The 21,183-nt window shown below is 44.8% G+C and overlaps 2 protein-coding genes across 2 annotated transcripts; one reads left to right on the top strand and one right to left on the bottom strand.

Annotated features, from left to right (window-relative positions):
• Nucleotides 1–444: 444 nt before the first annotated feature.
• On the top strand, nt 445–12,411 carry mex3a (mex-3 RNA binding family member A). The gene is made up of 2 exons (XM_029128310.3): nt 445–968; nt 3,938–12,411. Exons 1-2 carry the CDS (start codon nt 551–553, stop codon nt 5,083–5,085), a joined length of 1,566 nt encoding a protein of 521 aa, XP_028984143.1. The 5' UTR covers nt 445–550; the 3' UTR covers nt 5,086–12,411.
• Nucleotides 12,412–12,683: 272 nt separating this feature from the next.
• On the bottom strand, nt 12,684–20,560 carry rab11al (RAB11a, member RAS oncogene family, like). The gene is made up of 5 exons (XM_029128311.3): nt 20,243–20,560; nt 17,171–17,366; nt 16,716–16,909; nt 16,020–16,100; nt 12,684–14,458 (listed from the first exon to the last, which is right to left on the bottom strand). Exons 1-5 carry the CDS (start codon nt 20,280–20,282, stop codon nt 14,319–14,321), a joined length of 651 nt encoding a protein of 216 aa, XP_028984144.1. The 5' UTR covers nt 20,283–20,560; the 3' UTR covers nt 12,684–14,318.
• Nucleotides 20,561–21,183: the final 623 nt, after the last annotated feature.

Below are 21,183 nucleotides of genomic sequence, written 5' to 3' on the forward strand. Positions count from 1 at the left end.
GTTGACATCATCGTTCGAGCAGGAGACCATGTGCGCCTTTTGATACGCAACTGTTTACATCCTGCTCGCTATTCTTACATAAGTCGCCACAAATGCGGCTTTTCCGGCTCCGCCGCAGCCGCGAGCGGGCGCGCGCGGCGGTGCGGGCCGGGAAGTCGCCCGAACACCGACGCCTTTCGCTCGCGCGCTATCGGCGACCCACGCGGCTCGACGCGAGCTGCCGCGGGCTCGCGAGCCGGAGACGAATGGAGCGGGAGGGCGGCTCGCTGTGTCTCGGCGAGGAGGGGAGCCGTGTAAACCAGACTGGGTGGAGCAACGCGTCGCCGCGCCCCGTCCATCGCGCAGACAGCCTCGTGTCCCGGCGGCGCGGCGCTCGTAGAGAGACTACTGTACGAAAGTGTGGCGGACGGAGAGAGAGGGGGCCGGTCTATGGGAGGGACTAGCGCAAAAGGGGGAATCGCGAGGAGGAGGGGGTGAGGAGGAGGCGGCACGGGTGCTGTTTCTCCAGTCTCTTTCCCCTGTCTTTGTCTCACACACTCTTTTGTTAGCCATGCCTAGCCTGCTGGTTCTAGCAGGGATCATGGAGAAAAACGGGGGCTACGGCGGGGATCTGGCCGGCTCCGGCTTCGGCAGCGAAGGTCTCCTCGTGCCGCCCGACGAGGAGGAAGACGACTCCCGTGCCCTCAGGGTCGCGCTGGGCCAGTTGTCTCTGCTGGGGCTCGGGGAAGGCGAGGACGGCGGCGGAGCCCCAACAACAGGAGTACAGGACCGGAGTAACAACAACAACAACCACCACAACCACGCGAACAGCGGCGGCGGCGGCGACGCTGCGATCCTGCAGGGGAAGAGCAAGTTGTGCGCCCTGTACGAGGGCTCCTCGAGTGAGACGAAGGGACGAGGCTGCAACATCACGGAATGCGTCCCAGTGCCCAGCTCCGAACATGTGGCCGAAATAGTGGGCAGACAAGGTAAACCGCCGGCTCGCCGAGCGTTTCCCTCCAAACTTGCGCCGTTCTCCCGCTAAGAGCGTGCGCGATCCCCGCGGCTTCATGTGCGCTTTGTGTTTTGTTCCCTGTTACCTGGTGTTATTTGACAAAGAAAAGGGAGTGGTGTGGCTGCTCGCGTGTTTTTTTCTACTCCCCCGAGATATCAGCCTCCCACTTTTCCTGCCACAACGGTCTAAGTTCTCCTGCGCTCGTTATTGCGCCCGTCCGCTGAGACAAAGCCACCGTTTCTTTGTGTTTATTTAGCCTTTGAGTGAATTTGCCAAAGAGGCTTGTGTGAGAGAGAGAGAGAGAGAGAGAGCCCCGTTCCCTCCTGAGCGAATGATTCTACATCCACGCCATCAATGTCAGCGCAGACACTGGAGCAGGGAGCACTTGCTTCCTTTGTCGTCTGAGACGCGCCAGACTGTTCAAAAACGGCAACGTGCCGCTGGCGACGAGCGCAATGTGCGTTACTTTGACCCGATGCTTCATGAAATAAAGCCAAACGACACGTTTGAGCACCGTAGTGGCAGATGTTCAGCCTCTTTACAAATGGATCCGGCTCGTTGTTTATGTTGCGCACTGCCCCAGTGACACAATTGGACAATAGAGCGAGCGTGGTCTCCTTGTTTTTTTTCTTCTTCTTTCCAACGAGGCAGTCGGAAAGTTCAGCTCGAGACACGTTGAATATTTTGCCCGTTTTTCTTCGACTCGGAGCTCCTTTATTGAACAAAGAGCTGAAGTTGAATGACAGTAGCTGTCAAACAAAGGTGTGAAAGTCGGGGGACGAGGGGAGGGAGGGGTGCGTTAATGCATGGCGCACGGGATGCTCCTAAAGGGTGACTCAGCGAGAAGTTGCACCGCGGTGGGAGTCCTTATTTAACGGGATATTCAGTTGTTTGGGCTTATTTGCAGCCACGCTGGCGACGGCTGACCTGCGCGTCCATATTTACATGCAATCAGGCTCCAAGCAGCTTTAACTCCAGTGAGGTTGGGAGGAGGACCTGGACGTGGGCTCCTTCATCCTCCTACTGCTGCCGAGGGACTGTGCTTCTGTGGCTTCACCGATTGTTAACATGTGGTGAAATAAGAAACAATGGCAACAATGACAGGGACTGAAGGGCAGCGTGGCATCTGAAAGCTGAATGGGAGTCACGCCTTGGAGCTCAGCGCAGGGGGGCTCCTCACAAGCCCCACTTCACTGCACACTCTCAATAGCACATGGTTGCCTGTCAGGAGAGGCAGCAACTAGAGCGCTGGACGGAGAGGGGACTGCAGGGTGGGCGAGGTACCATCTGCAGATCTTTATTTATCATGAAACAAAACAAACAGGTCCTGGATGCTGTCGCAAGGGGCTCCGAGCAGCGCCATGACATTTTTTATAACAATGTGGATTTGGCTTATGCCACTAAGTGCCTCTTATCGCCCAGCGCGGGTGCTGAAGTGTAAGTTTAGAATTTGAATGTGGTAACTGAAGACCGCTGGGGGGTGAATCCAGTCACAGGGTCCTTCCGCCTTGGCTGATTTTAGGGGAGAGGGCTTTGACGGGGCTGCTTTTGATTCAGGTCCATCTCCAGCCGGAGCTGCAGACGGAGCCCCTTCCTCTCGGCGCCGCGCGGCCCCGTGAAGCCGGCGAACAGAGCAGCCGCCTCCAAGGAGGCCTGGGTGTGTTTGTTTTGTCCCGTCAGACTCGCAGGCATCGATTCCTGAAGATGCTCCGTTGCTGCTTAGATCAAGGTTGGCTTTGTTTTGACTCAGAGGCGCCTCTCGCACCACAGCTCAACAAAAACGGGGCTCAAGGGACCCTCATTTCTGGTTGACTTAATTAATCTTTGCCTATTTTGTTTATAGATAGTTATTTAATTGAAATGTCAATTGGAACAGATTAAAAGGTGCCGTGTAGCTGGAGAGAAGGGAAACGGCCGTTGCTCTTAGTCCCATGCGACGGCGACAACTCTGTTAGCCTAATATTAGCGAGTAGCATGGGCATCATGGGCCTCTGCCCGCGCCCCTGGGCCCTCAGCGGGGCCGCTTCCCTAGAAAATGAGCTCATTTAGCAGCGTCACACAGAAACTCCTCTTCAACCCCAGTCCTGTGACTCCCACTGCCGCTACCTTTCAGACAGACAGGGCACTGATGTGCTGTGTCGTCTGAAGCTGTGGACTCGAGTGAGATTAGCACAGATTTGTTTACTGAGCGGACGCCTGATGCCTGCTTGTCCGGAGTCGCACTGAGGGCACACACTCAAGACCATCATCAATGAATGTGGAAGCGCTAATCAGCTTCTGAATGAGGCGCGTTGATGCCTTGTTTATGGCGAGTCATATAATAACAATCCTGTCTTCTCCTGCAACCTTTCCCTTGACCTTTACTGCACCTGGAATCCTGCTAAATAATTACTGATTTACTGCACATGCGTTTGTGTCGGGTAATTTGTCATGAAACAACATTAACTCGCACTCTCTCACATTAGGACTCTCCCTTAAAAGCACTTAATAGAGTAAACTATTACACAATGATCAGAAACGCGGCACATGTAGAGCAACGACGGCCTCAAAACAAAGCATATGTTAGTGGCACAATTCTGCGAGTTCAACAAAAGGTCAGGAGACGACTGCTCACCACAATCCTGCGAATATCGCACTCAAGACATCCTCCATAACTGTGTTTATTAGGGCTAATATCACTGCACAGTCAACGTTTCTGAGTAACCTGTCTGAGCAAATAAATTGGTCCACTCCATAAATAAACTAATGCTTCGCTGCAGAAACCCCAAATATAAGTAATTCATCTGTGCAGCTGTTAAAAACCTGCAGCACATTACAATAAGCTGTAGTGAATCTGAATTGACACTAAGTGTCAGGGTTCATTCTGCTAAGTTGATGCGACTCTCAGACTTGAGCTGCTGTATCATTTTTCCCTATTCTAAAATAATCTCGGTGTCTTTGTAGGTTGCAAGATCAAAGCCCTGCGCGCCAAGACCAACACCTACATCAAAACCCCGGTGAGAGGAGAGGAGCCTGTGTTCTTGATCACCGGTCGGAAGGAGGATGTTGCACTGGCCCGTCGTGAAATCATCTCTGCTGCAGAGCACTTCTCTATGCTCCGGGCGTCCCGCAACAAGCTGGGCGTGTCCTTCAGCGGCTCCCCGCCCACACCGCTGCCCGGTCAGACCACCATCCAGGTGAGAGTGCCATACCGTGTCGTGGGGCTGGTGGTGGGGCCCAAGGGCTCCACCATCAAACGCATCCAGCAGCAGACCTGCACTTACATCGTCACTCCCAGTCGAGACCGCGACCCTGTCTTTGAAATCACGGGATCCCCCAGCAACGCCGAGCGCGCCCGCGAGGAGATCGAAGCGCACATCGCCTTCCGAACGGGGGGCCTGCACGACCACAACAATGAGAACGACTGCCTGGGGCCGAACGGTGGAAGCAGCCCGGCGGGCAGCAGCAGCGGCCTGGAGAGCCGGCTGCAGCAGGTGTGGGGGCTGCAGGGGGGCCAGCGCAAGCCACTCACCAGCAGCTACCGCCAGAACTTTTCAGATGCCATGGTCGGAGGGGGGGGAGGAGGCGAAGGAGGGGGGATTTACAACAAGGGCAACTTTTCCAGCTCCAATGAAAAGCCGTGCTCTTATTTTGGATCCGAGGGTTCCCAGAGCTGGGGCGACCCCGACTATCCCAAACAGGTGGCCTTCTACGCCCAGCAGCGTTCCAAGAGCTTCGGAGGCCTCCCGCTCCCCCTGACCAGACTCTCCCCCGGCCTACCCGAACCCTGCGGAGGCGGAAGCACCAACAACTCCTCAGTCACCAGCATTGTGCCCGTAGCCGGCTCACCTCACGCCCAGGCCCGCCGCGCCCACAGCGAGCCCACCTCAGCGGGCGAGGGGTTCCCGGGCCGTCTGCCGGTGCCGGACTCGCCACCGGCCACCGTGCGGGACTGCATGACCTGCTTTGAGAGCAAAGTGACGGCCGCCTTGGTGCCCTGCGGCCACAACCTCTTCTGCATGGAGTGTGCCATTCGAATCTGTGAGCTCAACCACCCGGAGTGCCCCGTGTGCCACACCCAGGTCACACAGGCCATCCGGATATTCTCTTAAGGAACCACATCAGTTTTTATCATTAGTTTTGTCAGTGTTTATTCAATAATTATTTACTGTTATTATGATTATTATTATAATACACATTTTTGTTTTTCAGAAAATTTAAAAACAATCAAGCAGATATTTTAGAAGGCACTGCTTGCTTTACTAAAAAAGTATAAGAAATATTTTTAAGTTTTTCTTTTATATATATATGCATATATATTTTATAAAAGTTTTGTTTATAAGAGAAGTATAGTACCTTGCATTTTCAGTTTTTTGACTGCTGCTGTTTTTCATTCATGAATCACAGTTTAGGCAGAGCTAGACAGTAATGTGAACATTTTATTATTCAAATTTTTTATTTTACCATGAAGTGGGTTTATATTGAAGGACCGAGAGGGTTGTTGAGGTACCCATTCTGCACCTGACTGACCTACAAAGTCAATGTTGTTATTAGAAGGAAATTTTCATTGCACCTTACAATCGTCTTGCTCATAAAATAGGATTGTCAATCATACCTTGAAATTTCTGGAGCTGATGTGAAGGTGAATTCAGCCATTTTTTTAGTTTTTCTGTGACTATGGTTGCATTTTATTGGTCCAAAATAGATTTTAGCGGAATGAAATTGTGAACAGATTGATTTTTAGTCAAAGCAAAGCAATGTTTACAAGGAATCAAACCCAGTCCCTTTATTTAGTTCTTATATCACATAGTCTTAATGCTAAAAAAGGTAGTCATTGTTTATTTATAATTTTAATTTGTAAATTGTATTAGTTTTAATATTCACAGATATACACAAAAAGTTGCATAAAGTTTGATTTTATTTTCCTTTCAGTAGCCATTGATTAGACTTTGGTAACTGCAGTTTGTTGAACAGATTCAGTAAAGCTTGCTCCTCGTGGCACTTGAAAAGCATGTGGTTCCTCTATTGGCTTAAAGCACTGATTTAATTTGTGAGGCAGAAAGCCTTGGAATCCATCCAGTTGGCTAGTTCTCCATAACTGTCTCCCTGATGGACTTGTTTCAAAGCCACCTTAACCGCGCTTTGTTGTCTCGCGTGGTCATTTGGCCACAGTCGCCGGCGATATAGGACAATGCAGGAGCTCCAGTCAACAAGCATTTCTACGAGGTGTGCGCTGTAAATAAGGAGCAGAATTAGCATGTGGCCAGAAGCCGAGTAAAAGTGTAGCTGTTTCCTGAAACGGCAGCAGTTGACACTGTAAAATGCAGAGTCCCAAATCAGTAATCCTTCCTCCACGTCCCGCTCCGAGCAGCATTATGCGCGAGCAGAGGGCCTGCTGTCCCCACTGTAATTAGCAAGGCTGTACAGGAGCAGGTGTTTGGTGGCACTGTGGCGGTGACCCCAAGTTGGAGGTCCCGCCTAAAGCGCCTTTCTTTCCGCCTTTTCTTTGGGAGTGGCTTTTGTGTCTCTCCCAGCTTACAGTTCGATCGCTGCTTTCGAGGCCTCTCTGACTGGGGCGCATTGTCTGGGCCCAGTAGCGGCGTTGGGCTGCGAGCGCTCGGACACGGCCTGGATCGGCTCATTGATAATTAGGCAAATGGGCCGGTCCAGGTGCGGCCCGCGTGGAGGCTCCGGAGCCGTACGAGGGGCAGCACAGGGTCCCGCAGCGAGCCCCACCCGCTCCGAGCAGAGGGTCCGGATGGTCTGGATGCAGCTGGGCAAATAGCACCCCCTCCTTCCACTCCCTCCCCCCTTTTTCCTCTCCTTTTCTGCTGCTCGGAGCGATCCCTACCGAGGAGAGGGGGGCCTCTTTTGTCCTAAAACACACACACACACACACACACACACACACAATATCTGAAAGACACTAGCTGAATTTGGCATTGACTGTGAAATGAGGGGAGGCTCAGCGGCAAAATAATTTATCTACAATTATCAGGAGGTGCAGCCGTTACCTGTGTGTGCATTAATGTCACGCTATTTACCACACAGCATTTTAAGAAGGGTGATTGCGTGATCTTATTATATGTGGTGCAGCGGTAATCCCCCCTCCTGCACCGCTCGGAGGGGGAGCCGCTTGTGTGACAGCGCCAGTGCAGATCGAAGTTTCCACAAAACCCGCGCCCCCGGCCCCTCCGCGCCCCGACTCGCTACTGTATGGGACATCCTGCAGCTGCCCCTTCACTGTGGACACCCGGGCTCCAGCCAATGGTAGTGGCCCTCGCTTTGAGCTTCCAGAATGAAATCAGACAATTGTAATTGACAGGAAAGCAGAGGAAACGCCCCATTTAACCAGCACTCATGCTGAATCAAATTACACACCCTCTGCGTCTGCCTTAGCCCCAGCCTGGGGATTTCAGAGGGCTAGAGGAGAGCGGGTGGGGGTAGGGATTAAAGCTGTTGAATAATGGGGGGGTGTGGGGTGTGGGGCATTCGTTTGGGATGGAGAAGGCCAGAGAGGTATGTTCCCTAATACGAGACCCCGCACATCTCACAAACACACGGATCAGTGTTGCAGCGAGTTGTGACTTGTCACATGTGGGCCAGTAGTGGTGACGGGAGCGGAGTCATTCACAGCGTCTGGTGTATTGGAGAACAATTCAGCTCGGCTTCTGTCTTAAAACAATAGCAACTCTCCTGATTTTTTTTTTCTTTAACACAAAGCAGACCGCTCGCGTTTGGTGTGGGCTGCCGGAAAAGCACTGTACTTGCAAAAAGGTACCCTGAAATCTAAGAGCTGTAGGAATAAAGAATAGTTTTGAGTTTATGGATGTGATATTGCACAGTTGTTTGGCCTGAGCTTTCAACAGCAAATTCAAGACAGCATGACAGCAGACGTAGTGTTTTTATTTTGTTTTCTGCCTTAATACTTTTGAAAGAAAATATTGCCATGACTTTGCATACAAGGTAGCTCCGTTGGCCTTTGGTAGTACTGCCCCCACTAAACAACTTTATGACTTATTTTTGGAAATGAGAATGTGAATCAAACTGCTTGGGTGGGGATTAGAGGGATTCAGGAAATTAGGCTCTTAAAACACTTTACTTAAAATACAGAGTAAAGCACCTTATTACAAAACCTGCGCATTTCATTAATACCAAACCGACCACTGATGGTGAGCTAGAATTCATAGGATTGAAAGACATGCACATAAGGATTCCCTATCATTTTCGTGTTCTGGTGGTTCTTGTTGTTCTTAATGCTACAGTAGTGGTTGTAGTGATCGTGTGGGAGACCTCTCACCCGTTTTAGTCAGCGCTGATGACTTGGTTGAGATTGCACTGGTTTAATGAGCAGAGGGCTTATTGGAGGTTCTCCCAGTTTAGACGCTGTATAAGTTATGAGCATCGTACTTTATGGGAAAGCGCTCCGAGCATCTATGTAAATACAGTATGTGTATCACTTATGATCATCCAGACAGGCCCGCTTGAAGTGAGGTTTCGATTATTTTTACAAACTGAAAGTGTCATTGTCAATGTTTTAGCATATGAAATTCAAAATGTTTGAGTTTTAGGGAGATTAAATCTTTATATATGCCTCCCATCGTCCTTTTGACAATAATAGTATATTAGATAGATCCATACATTTAAGAAATATTATTTAAATTGATTAACTTAGTATTTCATCCAAATATATAGATAAGAAATTAACCAGACTCTACTATAAAGTGTAACAATGAATATCTTTTATGAAGTCGCTGATGTATAGTCCAGTCTCAAATACAAACTCAAATGAATAGTATGTAACTTAACCCCTAACGAATGACTCAGTTTTTATGTATATTAGGATGAAAAGCAATAATAGGTCTATACGGGGACAATAAACAGAGGAGCCTTCTTAGTCAGTTCTTTAAATAATATTCTATTCAGAAATTGACCTTAATTATTAGAAAAGAAATGTTGCCTTTCAGTCTCGTACCTGCTTAAAATTCACTATGGATTCACACCACTGTAGAAACAGAGGTTTAATTAATTAGCAGCAGTTTCAGGATACGCATTAGTTCGTTTTTGTGTTCATCAGGGTCTCAGTCGTTTGATTACTTAATTGTTTGTTTATTTCAATCAGGTCACAGGGTGAGTCAAGGCAAACGCAAGGATCCCTTCCTCTAGCACTGAAATGATGAAGCTGCAGTTTCTGTGCCTTAGAGGAAAGCCAGGTCCAGACGCGATCGCTCGGGTGTAAACGAGCAACGAGGTCTTCCTCCTGTTTGTTTCTTAGGTGTGTTACCTGCATCATATCTGAGGACGAGTCCTGTTTGCAGAGCGATGCGTTTGTGGCCTCGTGTCTCTATTTGAAACTTGCGTTACACCTGCTTTTATTTATCTGTATCGTTTCTTTGAAAGAAAAAGGTCAGAAATAGCCAAAGAACAAATGACAAGGAGATGAAGAACATGAACTAACTTATCGCTTGAGTTAACTTATTTAATCAGAATCATCTTAGGTTATGGGTTTATTGAATAGAGAAGTAACCTCACAGCTGAAATGACTGTTTACTCAAGTTTTAGAGGCCACTCAATCGATATCTATGAAATGACGGCATATCACGTTTCAGTGTCGTAAGCTTAGTTAAATACTACAGAGGCGCCGGTAACAGATTTAACTCTCCCCAAAGAGAAAAGCATAGCACATCCTGGCACTTAAGGTCCTTTGAGTCCTCCTTTTATTGTCCTGATTAGATTGTTGGAAAAAAAAAGTCCAGGGAATCTCTTAATCTTTCTGAAAACCTCACCAATCTAGAGACGTTGAGAGAAAAAAGGACGGGCAACATAATAAACTGAAAAGCAGACTGAAAAGAAATCGTGTTGACAATGACAAGCTGAGAGTAAACGCTTCCGTTGGGACGAAAACAAGGTGACAGTGTAATGATAAACGAAATAACACTGTGGTTTTAGTTCATACTGTTTAGAGCCATTAACTGTATCCTTAAGTTTAACTGCATGTTAGTAAATTATAGCACAGTAGGTAAGATTTATCAGAAAAAAGTTAAGATCGCATACAAAGTTCATCAGTCTGATACCTGAAGTGTATAAAAAGCTTTAAGACCTTGAAGTGGACGCTGATAAAATCATATATTTACCATGTAGTCTAATTGATGCATAAAGTTTAATTATGATTCTTAAGAATATGCTAAAGTGTAAGTTTCATTTGTCCAACTCACCCAGTATGACGTCATTTTAATTCAGCGGAGCAACAAAGGGGTGGAGTGACGCTAGGTGACATTTGACTTGTTCAGTTCTTGTTAGTATTATTTACAATATTGTATTAAGCTTACTATTATAGTAACGGTAGAAACTGTTGATGTTTTTTCTTCTCTTGATATGAAAAAGTCTTTATGCATTTGCGTAGAATCCTTTTTGAGGAGTGATAGGAAATCCTTATTTTCTATGGATGCACTTAAGCAATTGTACCAACCTGTCAAAATCACACATTGAGCAAGTAACGCATTTGAATGTAAAAAGACCACTCGACTTAATGCACTCCTTTATGCTTGTTGTTTTGTCAATTTACAAGTGAGCTTTAAGTTTTTGTTTGTTTTTTTGGAAAGGATTTGCGACAGGTTTTCAATGTAGACTATATTTGAGTTCTTCCACATACATTTATAGAAAGTAACTTAAAATAAATAAAAAAAACATATTACAGTTTCTCAAATCTATTTTGCTAACATGGGTTATTATTTCATAGAAAGCAGAGGAAAAAAGTCAGTATCTGGATGTTATTTATGAAAAGTAAAAAAAAAAATGAAGCAACATATTTATGGGTAACCTCAAGACATTTTGTTTTTTAATTAAAATTACAAGAAGTTAATATATTTCTAAACACAGGGAGGTCAGTTTCTACTACTAAGTAAAATGAGAAAAGAAGTTTAGAAGTTTTATTTATGGAAGTTACGGGCACTCGTCATTCCACGTGCTTCGTGGTAAATGAAGCAAATGAAGAGCTGCCCGTAGCTTAAATTTTAACTTCAGACATGCACTACTTTAACATCTGTGCATTCACATGGAATAATTACAGAAAATAATATAATATTTTTTAGAATTTGGAGATATTTTAGTCACAGAGCATCAATTTTGTGCCTCAATTCTATATTTTTCCTGCATCAGCATTCTTTGTGCAGTGCTGCTTGCTGTAACCCCTTTCCCCCTTCAACTAACCCCGTTACTGACTGAAACGCATTACTCATTTCCTCTGTAATCTAAACTTGCTTTTACTTATCCAACGTGTAAAACATGTTACGACTGCAACGCTTGGAATGAATGAGGCAGTTGCGGCCCTCCCGCCAATAGGGGCCGCACACAACTTGTACACACTTTCATTCATATATTTTCTACATCTACTACTCAGTTTGTGATCAATAGCGACGAGCATAATCAGCTTAAAGGAAGCCTTTGAGAGACTTTCCCGAATGGGTTCATTAGGTGAAGTGTGCAGATTGAGCGGCAGCGCACTGTGTAGTAGATCTATGTAACTAGATGCACACATATACACACACACAGCAGTTTCATTACCGTACTAGTTTGCATGTATGTTGTATGGTCACTTAGACAGGAGAAACGGCGCAGGCTCTGGCTTATTCTCTGACGTCAGCACACTTGGGCTGTTTCTCCTCTGTAGATTTTCATAGTTGGAGTCTCTTTGGAAAATGGAAAGTTGACATGCGTTTGGAGCCAGGCAAAAAGAAATAATGGGTAAAAAGTCCATTTCAGTCCCCACATTAGAGTCAGATTTTGTATTCTCAGTTACCTGTTCTTGATGAAAGACTGTTTGCACCTCATGTGAATTAACTTGAACTTCTTAGCTTGAATAAGAGTTGATACAGATTTAGGAAAAAACTTGACAAACACACTACAATGGCACGTTTTCTGCTGCATGTAAAGGATGGGGACTGAAGTGGTGCTCGCTGGTGAAACTTGCAACCTTTTCCAAAGAGGCCGATACAGTCTGACAGTTTGTCTTTGGTAGTGTTTCCAATTTTTCCAGCACAGTAGAGGTGTTTCATGCCAGTCTAATAGTGGTTGTAGTGCATTAGTTTTGGGCCAGCATCACCTGGCGTTAGTTTCTGGTTTCTCTGTGAACAGTGAAAGAGGGTTGCCACTGTGGCCCTCTGTGGCTGACCGTCAACTTTGATGGATGGGAAAAAAAGAAGTCTTTGAACTCTGTTACAGTATGCCATGCCCTTGCACGGCATGTGATATTGCAGGTTTCTTTCTTATAGCACATGTTTTTTTGTGAATTACATTTTTTGGAGACATTTTTATTATTATTATTATTATTATTATTATTATTATTATTGTATCTGCGCCATGTTAGTTCTGGTTCTTTGTTATTTTTCCAAGATTCAAAATGTATTGTAAATGTTTCTAATAAAACAAAAATGAAATGATCTCCAGCTGAAATTAACAGTTTGCTTTTTCTTCCTTTGTTCGCTTCAAGGGTAGACTTTGTGTGGTTGTGATGATTTGATATTTTATTTCAGTATCATTTTACAGTGCTTTGCAAATATCTTGTTAAATTACAGTGGGCAAACACTACAGCCAAGTGAATATATCATGAGCAATAATCACGCTACCTAAAATCATGACTGCTCTCTGCTAAAGAGCCGACAACTAACAGCCTCTCATATATTAAAACATGTTCAAGAGGCACGAGAAGAGGCAGGCGATAACAAATGAGATTTATTTATACATATGCAGTCCAAATATACATATATTAGAATAAATGTTTAAAAAGCCCTAACCTACACCACCCAGTTTAAAGACCTGTAAAGTCAACAGCAGTCAGTGCTGATGTGGAAAACATCAGTAGGATAAACACCATCTGTGTGCATAACCTTTGGATTTAATCAATCCCCTCCTAACACAGCATTTCTTCCTCATCTATCAAACTATTAGATATTAACAAACTCATTCCTGGCTCCTGAATACAACCCCCACCCCCGACAGGAAATAAAGACCCGAGAGAGCCAGGGCAGGCCTCTGGGAGATCCCAGAAGGCAGAGTCCTGTTCCAGTTACATACGGTGTAAAGAGAGACTTAAAGGAGTAGGTGAGCAGGCAGTAGAGGATTTCACTTACAGTAAAACAAGCCATCTTGGGTACATCAGAGACCACATGAGCAGAGCGGAGCTGAGTGCCCTCACTACCTCATCCTCTGAAATATTATCCATCCATCACAGCTAGCAGGCAGCAGAAAAGCGTTGTCTATGGATTTAAATAAATTCCCTAACTTACGGTTCAAGTCAGGGGTGAAGCAGTCATCAGCAGAGGCAAAACTACTATCCCACCAACAGATGAGGCAGTTAGTCCATTCACTACTGATGCAGCTACCCCATCTGATATAGAGTCAACACAGTGAAAGGCTCACAAGAGCATGACTCATCTGCAGAGCACAAAGTGTGCACATAGCAGGAAAGCCTTCCAAACAAAGATCAAAAGCAATCAAAAAGAAATGACATGTCGCTGTTAGGGAGGGATGTTATTGCTCTAAGTGGCCTGGTGGAACACAACTTGAACCAACCACCTTCCACCAGCCTGTGCATTTAGGGAAAAAGCGACTCGAAGCCCTTGCTCCCCCATAGAGCGGGTAGCTGCTCTTACATGCTTCCTCACATAGACGTGACTGAGCAAGCGCATTAACAAGCAAAAAGGATCCCTTTGCTGTGCAGAAAAACGCTGTGGAAAATCTAAATCAACTGGTGTTGGGCCCAAAGGAAAAACAGGACCTTAAATTAGTGTCATTAAATATCACTGTCGAAATATTACACGTGTTGGAAAACTGCACACGACAGTGGGGAAGGCCAGGTTGCCATTCTTTTTTTCTGGATGTGGATTTTTATTTCTTAATATCCTGTGGTAGCGCGAAGTGAGGGGAAAAGCATTTACTGGCCTGTAAAACAGAGCATAAAGCACTGGACAGTTTGCAAAGACAGAAATTGTGATGAGATACAAAAGGGCTCATGTAATCTGTTCAATGTTTCATTGGATTGTTAAAATATTCTGATCATGTACCTCTTTCAAAGCTTAACGCGCTGGGTAGGGTGCAGCTCACCTGCTTTGTATCACTCACTTCTCCACACCACCCTGTCTGCATGTCTGAACGCCCTTACCCTCCCTCTGTCACTGGTTTCCCTTTTCATACCTTATGTTTTCTAAACCAGACAACAGTAAAATCAACCAAGTAAAAGTGTCCTTGAGTAAAATTCTTATCTGCACTCTCTTTTTCCCTGTACATACGTCTGTCTGGCTGTTCTTTCATTTGCCTGGAGGTGAAGGAGGAGCTCAGTGATAAGGTCTCAGTTGTTCTGGCAGCAGACGCCCTTACTGGCTGAGTTTTGGGTGGGCTCAACCGTGATGGGCACTACGTTGGAGGCTGGTGAGAAGTCTGAGTCGCTTCGCCCTGACATCTGCCTCTGTGACACGATGTTGTAGATGGCTGTGATGGAGAGAGGGGTGAAAGGGAATGAGTTATGTGTAGATGTCTATAAATCCAGCAAACAGTGGGACATATTGTGATAAGAACAAACAGCATGGCAAAACTGAACAACAACTGTTCTATCCAGACTCCTGGCAGCAGTACGAGATTCTTGTCGTCCTGGACTGGCATCGATCTGTCATGTGGCAGCACCAGATTTCATTTAGGCATTCCCCAAAGCAACACAGTGCAATACATTTAAGGTAGAACACACACGCGCATAATAAACACATTTCACGCAGTATTAGTCTGTGGCTTGTTTCTGTGGAACTGCTTGCTCACACTGGAGAGAAGAAAATACAACCAAATAAAACATTTAGCAGAAGCTGTTCAAACACACCAGGTGAGGCTGTTTTAATTACAGCTTTCTTCAGCAAAAAAAGCAACATTACCAAAAGGTCGTTTACCTTAAGTGTGATTTCCTGCCTGGCAGCTGATTAACGAGGAGTGTGAACACCTCTGACTCGAACGTATGGGTGGATGGTAAAGAAAGCATTCGCAATTGAAAAATGTCTACTAAGCAAAATGGTACAAAACAGAAAAAAGACTTGTGGCTAACGATGGAAAATACAGCCAACTACAGACCCAGCAGGAAAACCCGAGCGAGCCAAGTCGTCTTCTTTGCTCCACTGGGTCTAAAGTTGGGCCCCTTACTGGCCTGCTAATGCTCTGCTACCTCCCCTATGAGCTAATGTGCAGTGTTGGCTGCATGCGCCTCGTTGAAGTTTTATGAATTAGATGTTACTGATAAAGCTGTGGTTTGAGCAGAATGGCTTCAGCCATTACACAGAGGGGAAGTGGACAAAGAGCAGAAGCTGAATACAAACAGCGAGTGGCACATACTTGCGGACTGATAGCCCCTAGAGCAGCTGAAGTGGAAGCGCCACTCACTGGTGGATTGTCCCTTCAGGCACTCCAGGGTTGACTCATTCACAACAATTGCTTATTTCTCTAGGTTACCTAATCTCCAACATCACACACACACTTGTTAGCATGGCTATATGCCTCCTGGGAAAACTGTCTGTAAACATTTGCTTGGAAAAACATAACTGTGAGGCTCGGGTACAGTGGGCAAAAGCAATCGTAACCACAGATAACAGCCAGTGCTCAGTGTTTTGCTGGTGATTGTCTTCAGCAGGGGCGACTGGTTTAGAATAACTCACATGAAAAAAATAAATAAACACGTGGTGTCACACACTGCACATCAGCGAGAGTCACAGACAACTTATTTAATGGATTTTGCTGCCATCTAGTGGTGGAGATCGGTCTGGACAAAGCCATCAGATGGTATAAGTCAGGGATGTCCAGGTCCAGTCCTCCAGGGCCGGTGTCTCTGCTGGTTTTCCAGCTCTCTGCTGATTACCTTGATCAGGTGTTTCAGTTCACACACCTGGTCTAGGTAATCAGTAGGAGTTGGGGCAGGGAGAGTTGGAAAACCAGCAGAGACAGTGGCCCTCGATGGAACCGGTTTAAGACCACTGGTCTAAGTGCTGAATGCAGTTTCAACAATGAAATAAATCACCTGTGAGAATAGTTTGAAAAGCCAGCTCCACGTTAGATGAGTCTAATGCTGATGTCTCCAGGAAGGACAAGCCATGCTTCTCTGTAAAACACAGAACAAATACTCTTAATATTTAACACTACTGTCCTGCACCGACATGAGGAGCGGAATGGGTTAGATTTCCTCTGCCTCTAGGGCTTGCTCCAGAAATGAAGTCATTTCAACTGCTTCCTGTTTAACTGTTCACCATAACCTGCTTTATAATGCTCTGTATATTCACCATCCCATGTAATATAGTGATGTTACTTAAAGCCTGAGTATGAGGAACACTTGGGATTCTAAGGATGTACACCATGCCATTCTGTCAGGCCATTTTAATACACACCAACACTTTGCATGGGAGTGTCCACTACAAAGTGTTTATGTAAATTAGGCTCCATATGTTGGGGTGAGTGGTAGAATAACAAGTCAGTTTGGACAAAACAGACAGGAGAAGATGTCACCAATACTGTAACAAAGCCTTGGAAGTTGACCAAGTTTACTTATTTTCAACAACATGCGTTTGTTCCAACTTAAGATAACAGAAACTGAATTAATCTCCATTCAAAGACATCTGACTGCTCACACACACCCGAGCTGCTCTATAAGTATCAGTGCAACAATTTCAATATTGGGTCCCGATCCAACAACACAAACAAACATGCAATGTGATTTAACCTGCAAAGGCCTTGGCTTCGTCTGTGGGCACCGCTCTCAGGTGGCGTAGATCACTTTTGTTTCCCACCAGCATGATGACTATGTTGCTGTCCGCGTGGTCCTGCAGCTCCTTCAGCCAACGCTCAGCATTTTCATAAGTCAGGTGCTTAGCAATGTCGTAAACCAGGAGTGCGCCGACCGCTCCACGGTAGTATCTGGACCACGCAAGCATCGTATAAAGTCAAAAACATATACCAGTGTTTGATTGACAGCAGTTTTTAATTCAAAAGAGTAATGAATATTTGGATGGGAACTTAACAGATGAAGCTGTGATTAATAAAATACTTCCTGCCCCTAGGTTATAAGGTAGGGCCTGTATTAATCATATCCAATAATCTATTTTTAATATCAGTGCATTATGCATAATCAAACTGTTATTCTAAATGTATATATATTTATAACTCTTTTGTACTCACGCAGAGGTGATAGCTCGGTATCTCTCCTGCCCGGCTGTGTCCCAGATTTGAGCCTTGACAGTCTTGCCTTCAACCTGGATGCTGCGTGTGGCAAACTCCACCCCGATGGTGCTTTTGCTCTCCAAGTTGAACTCATTTCGGGTGAAGCGTGACAGCAGGTTACTCTTACCCACGCCCGAATCTCCAATCAACACCACTACCAGGAAAACAAGAGGATTTCAGACAAAAAATTATCAGTATCACACCACCTGCAAACAACGGTGTTCAGACTGGAATGAATAATTTATATAACATAATCTTATATTCATTTTTGTATTAGTACTATTTAGTATGATATCTAATGAATGTGTCTGAGCAGCAGTATATTATGGCTGCAGCTATAAAAATAAACCGAAGGAAGGTAGACCTATGATGTAACAGTTCATTAAATCACAAAGTGACATTGAGCAAGACTTAAAATTAAATTCTCTTTTCCATTAAATAGTCCATCTTGCCAGTGATGCGCATTTGTGGGTCGCAGCCACGGTTGAGCAGAAACTCAGGGGACTCCCACAGAGTGCAAAATATTAGAACCACCTGCTCTTTACAGGAAACACATGCAGACTGAGCACACAGAACCAGGGGAGCTCAGGCGTATGAGGCAGATTTCCTTAATCAGATATCCTTCAGTCACAGAAGTATTTCAATATCTCACCTCCAGAAAAGCGAGATATGGATTACACAGTAAGTCTAGTAGGTGAACTACTAACTACCTAAATACTAATACTTTAATATACCAAATAATAATACTATAAATGAAACACCTATTTATTTATTTATTAGTTTGTTTATTTATTTATAAAACTAAAGACACACAAACACAACACAAAAACTACCACGCCTGTTAACACCCCTTGTAATAACTATATAGGATCTAAACAGCCTTTACTAGAATCACCATTGGTCCGGGACCCACTTCCACATTTGTGAGATGAGCCAGTCTGTCATAAAAGAGCCTCCCACACCAACACCACCCTTCTGTTAGGAAACAGGAACTTGTTATGGAATGCTGAAATCTCACAGTCTCTGTCTACACATGCATTTAGGCAATGCAGCTGTGTCTCTGCACAGACTGTGTAATAAAGTTTGTTAGTGTTCATGTGGTGCAACATTATTAACACAAGCCTGTGCATATCCAAGGTACTGCTGTCATTCTGCATTTAGTCCAACACAAAAGATCTTGGGTGGAGGGCAAAAATCATTAAGCAACTATTTGAAGGTCCTGTGCCATCAGACAGGTAATATTGCTGCATTACACACCCATTTTCTGACCCATTGTTGGGTTTACATTCTTCACCTAAAAAAAATATGACACCTCTCCATTATGTTGTACACACTGCACCCAGTGGCGTGGCCGAGCCTACAAATGACTGAATGTACAAATGACACGGGAAACCAAAAGAGAGAATTTGAGTATCGCCTCTCTGTTCAATTTCATCAAATGACATGTTCTGAATACCTGGAAATGTCTTCGTTTACCGGTATATACTGAGCTGGCTGCTGCTGGCTATCAAAAAGACAGAAGGTTTAGAGAAACCTTCTATTACAGTAGAATATATCTTTCTATCTACACACTAGAATTAGAATTAATTTGTTAAAAAATTATTATTATAATTTGGTCTGCTTGAAGATTTATACAGTTAAAGGACATGTCTTAGAACAAGGACTTTAAGTGATGCTTCCAAAAATACCTATCATTACAACTTAAATACACATCCCTAAATGATTTCAGCACAAAAATGGGATGACTTCCTGCCATGATGTCTCCAGTGGTAGGAAAAATGCTTGAGAGTGTGACTCATAGTGTGCTCACCCAGCTTGACTCATGCCATCCAACAGCAGGAACAAAAGAATGTAGAGGGAAGAAAGGAGGGCCACAATAATATTAGCTCTTTCCTGGTTTAAGCAAATAAGAAAGACCTTACCAGTGTCCTTGTGCCGCTGTGCACCATTCAGATTAGTTTATTTGGTCACCAGAACTCATTTCATATCACTTTATCCCTGAGCAAGTGAACAAATCTCATCTCCTCTGTGATGACACAGAACTCATCTCATCTGTGGCCTCACAGAGCTTTTAGGATGCTGGTTTTTCTAGTTTGACAGCACACGCTTGTTTAAAGGTTTGTATTTGAGCAAACTACGAACACTTCCTTCCTCCTGCTTTTGGCCAGGTTCTGTTCTGTGGCAGTAGCTTTTTAGCACAGTGTCTTTGGTACCAGATGACACTTTGTAGGATAGTGTTTCGGCAAATTGTGCTGACTGTAAATGTTATCTGGTCACCAGTCAATGGTGCTGATGTGTATACATGAGACAGGTTCATTTTAAAAAGCCACCTACCACACAAATGCACCGCCAATGAATTGATGATTACTTAAAAACAAGAAATGTCAAATGTGTTTTTTAGTTTGTCCAAGTCTAAATCCCCCAACATATACTCAAGACATGTGACCAAGCAGGAATCAGAAAACGTTCGACATTAGATGCTGATTAAGCTCAATAGAAGATTACTTAGCCCATAGTTTTTCTCTTTTTAATCTACAGTCACCTTTCACTGTTTGTGTTAATTCTGCTGCCTGTTACGGATAAAGCGTGATGAGAGGAACTTAGAAGATGCAAGGCCAGTAGAGCTACTCGTCTATCAGGGTTTGGGATCTCCTTCAGAGGCGCAGGTTTCATTTGTCGCCCTGCTGTAGTTTGTGCCCCCTTGTTGATGGATGCATCACATGGTTGCATCACCGGGCTGCTACACGATGACTAATAGCAGATGCCGCTGACAGTTTAAGTGCTTAACAATACGGAGTGGCTGCCAGTGCTGCTAACCACCCCGCCATGTTACACCTGGGCTGTTCATTGACCAGGGCCAGCTGCAGCTCTCCGGGCAGGTGCCCTTCTCGCTAGCTAGGTCTGGTACACGTCGTGCGACACCTTGTTTCCAGGAGTGCGGGTCAGCGCGCCTGTCAACTGCCGCCTACAGGTGAAGCCCCGGTCTCGACCTTAGAGGTTAGCTGGGGCATAATAAAAGCAGCCACTTACCTTTAAAAAGATAATCATACTCGTCCTCTCTGTTGCTCATAGTTTCTCCTCTTCGGCTACTTTACGTGAAGTCGAAGAAACTTGCCGTGTGTTCAGCTAGTTAGCGTCAACGTTACTTCGAGACCGAGCAGCGTTTAGAAATTCAGTTAAGTTTCACTCAGACGACATTAACGGTGCTTTAGTGAATAAATAAATAGTACCACTGCTGCTATAAAGTATTAAAAACTAACAGCAACTACTAAGTGAAAAGTTTCGCCTCCTCTTCCTCACCCTCTGTCACTTGCCATTACCAAGGCTGCAACGTAACGTCTAATGCGTAGCCCCGCCCTGCGCGCGCTCCTATTGGTCAACAATTGATCGACACCTGTCACTATCTCTGACGCGATTGGCCCGCCCTGCCGCCCTTCATGATTGGCTCCTGGTCACTAACCAGGATGACGTCTGCGGTCCCAAGGTAGTGCCGAGCCCCAGGTTAGTTACCTGCAGGAAGAGCTTGAGTGTAACACGTGTCACTTCCGTCTACCAGAGCAGACGCAGAGTGATACAGTACCTGACTGTCCACCATCCAATTAATCTGTGATAATACATCACCAAACGCATTGTTTAAATCAAACATTTAAATAAAACATTTCACATATTAATAATAACAAAAATGAATTAATTATAACTGAAAGATGTTAAAGCAATAAACTGACGAAACTCTGAAGATAATATGGATAACCAACATATAGTGAATTTCCTTAATTATTTGTTTGTGTTAAACTGATAAAATGATACAATTTACAAAGTAAAGTATAACTATGATTTTTAAACATCTAGTCCAATTTCTTGAGTGTAAAAGCTCCTGGAACAACTCATTAAAGAGTGAGTTTTGAAACAAATCAATACTTGGAAAATGATGACTTTTTCACAGTACAATTAATTTTAATGCCAATGATGTT

This window comes from Betta splendens, chromosome 16, assembly GCF_900634795.4.
Source record: "Betta splendens chromosome 16, fBetSpl5.4, whole genome shotgun sequence".
NCBI lineage: Eukaryota > Metazoa > Chordata > Actinopteri > Anabantiformes > Osphronemidae > Betta > Betta splendens.

Bases quoted from the DNA above. Each gene is read 5' to 3' on its own strand.
- rab11al (XM_029128311.3), bottom strand. From the start codon at position 20,282: ATGAGCAACAGAGAGGACGAGTATGATTATCTTTTTAAAG. The intron at 16,910-17,170 runs GTGAGTACAAAA...TGCGTGGTCCAG, and splicing joins TACCGAGCTATCACCTCTGC to ATACTACCGTGGAGCGGTCG. The intron at 16,101-16,715 runs GTTAAATCACAT...TGTGTTTTACAG, and splicing joins CGAAGCCAAGGCCTTTGCAG to AGAAGCATGGCTTGTCCTTC.
- mex3a (XM_029128310.3), top strand. From the start codon at position 551: ATGCCTAGCCTGCTGGTTCTAGCAGGGATCATGGAGAAAAACGGGGGC. The intron at 969-3,937 runs GTAAACCGCCGG...GTGTCTTTGTAG, and splicing joins CGAAATAGTGGGCAGACAAG to GTTGCAAGATCAAAGCCCTG.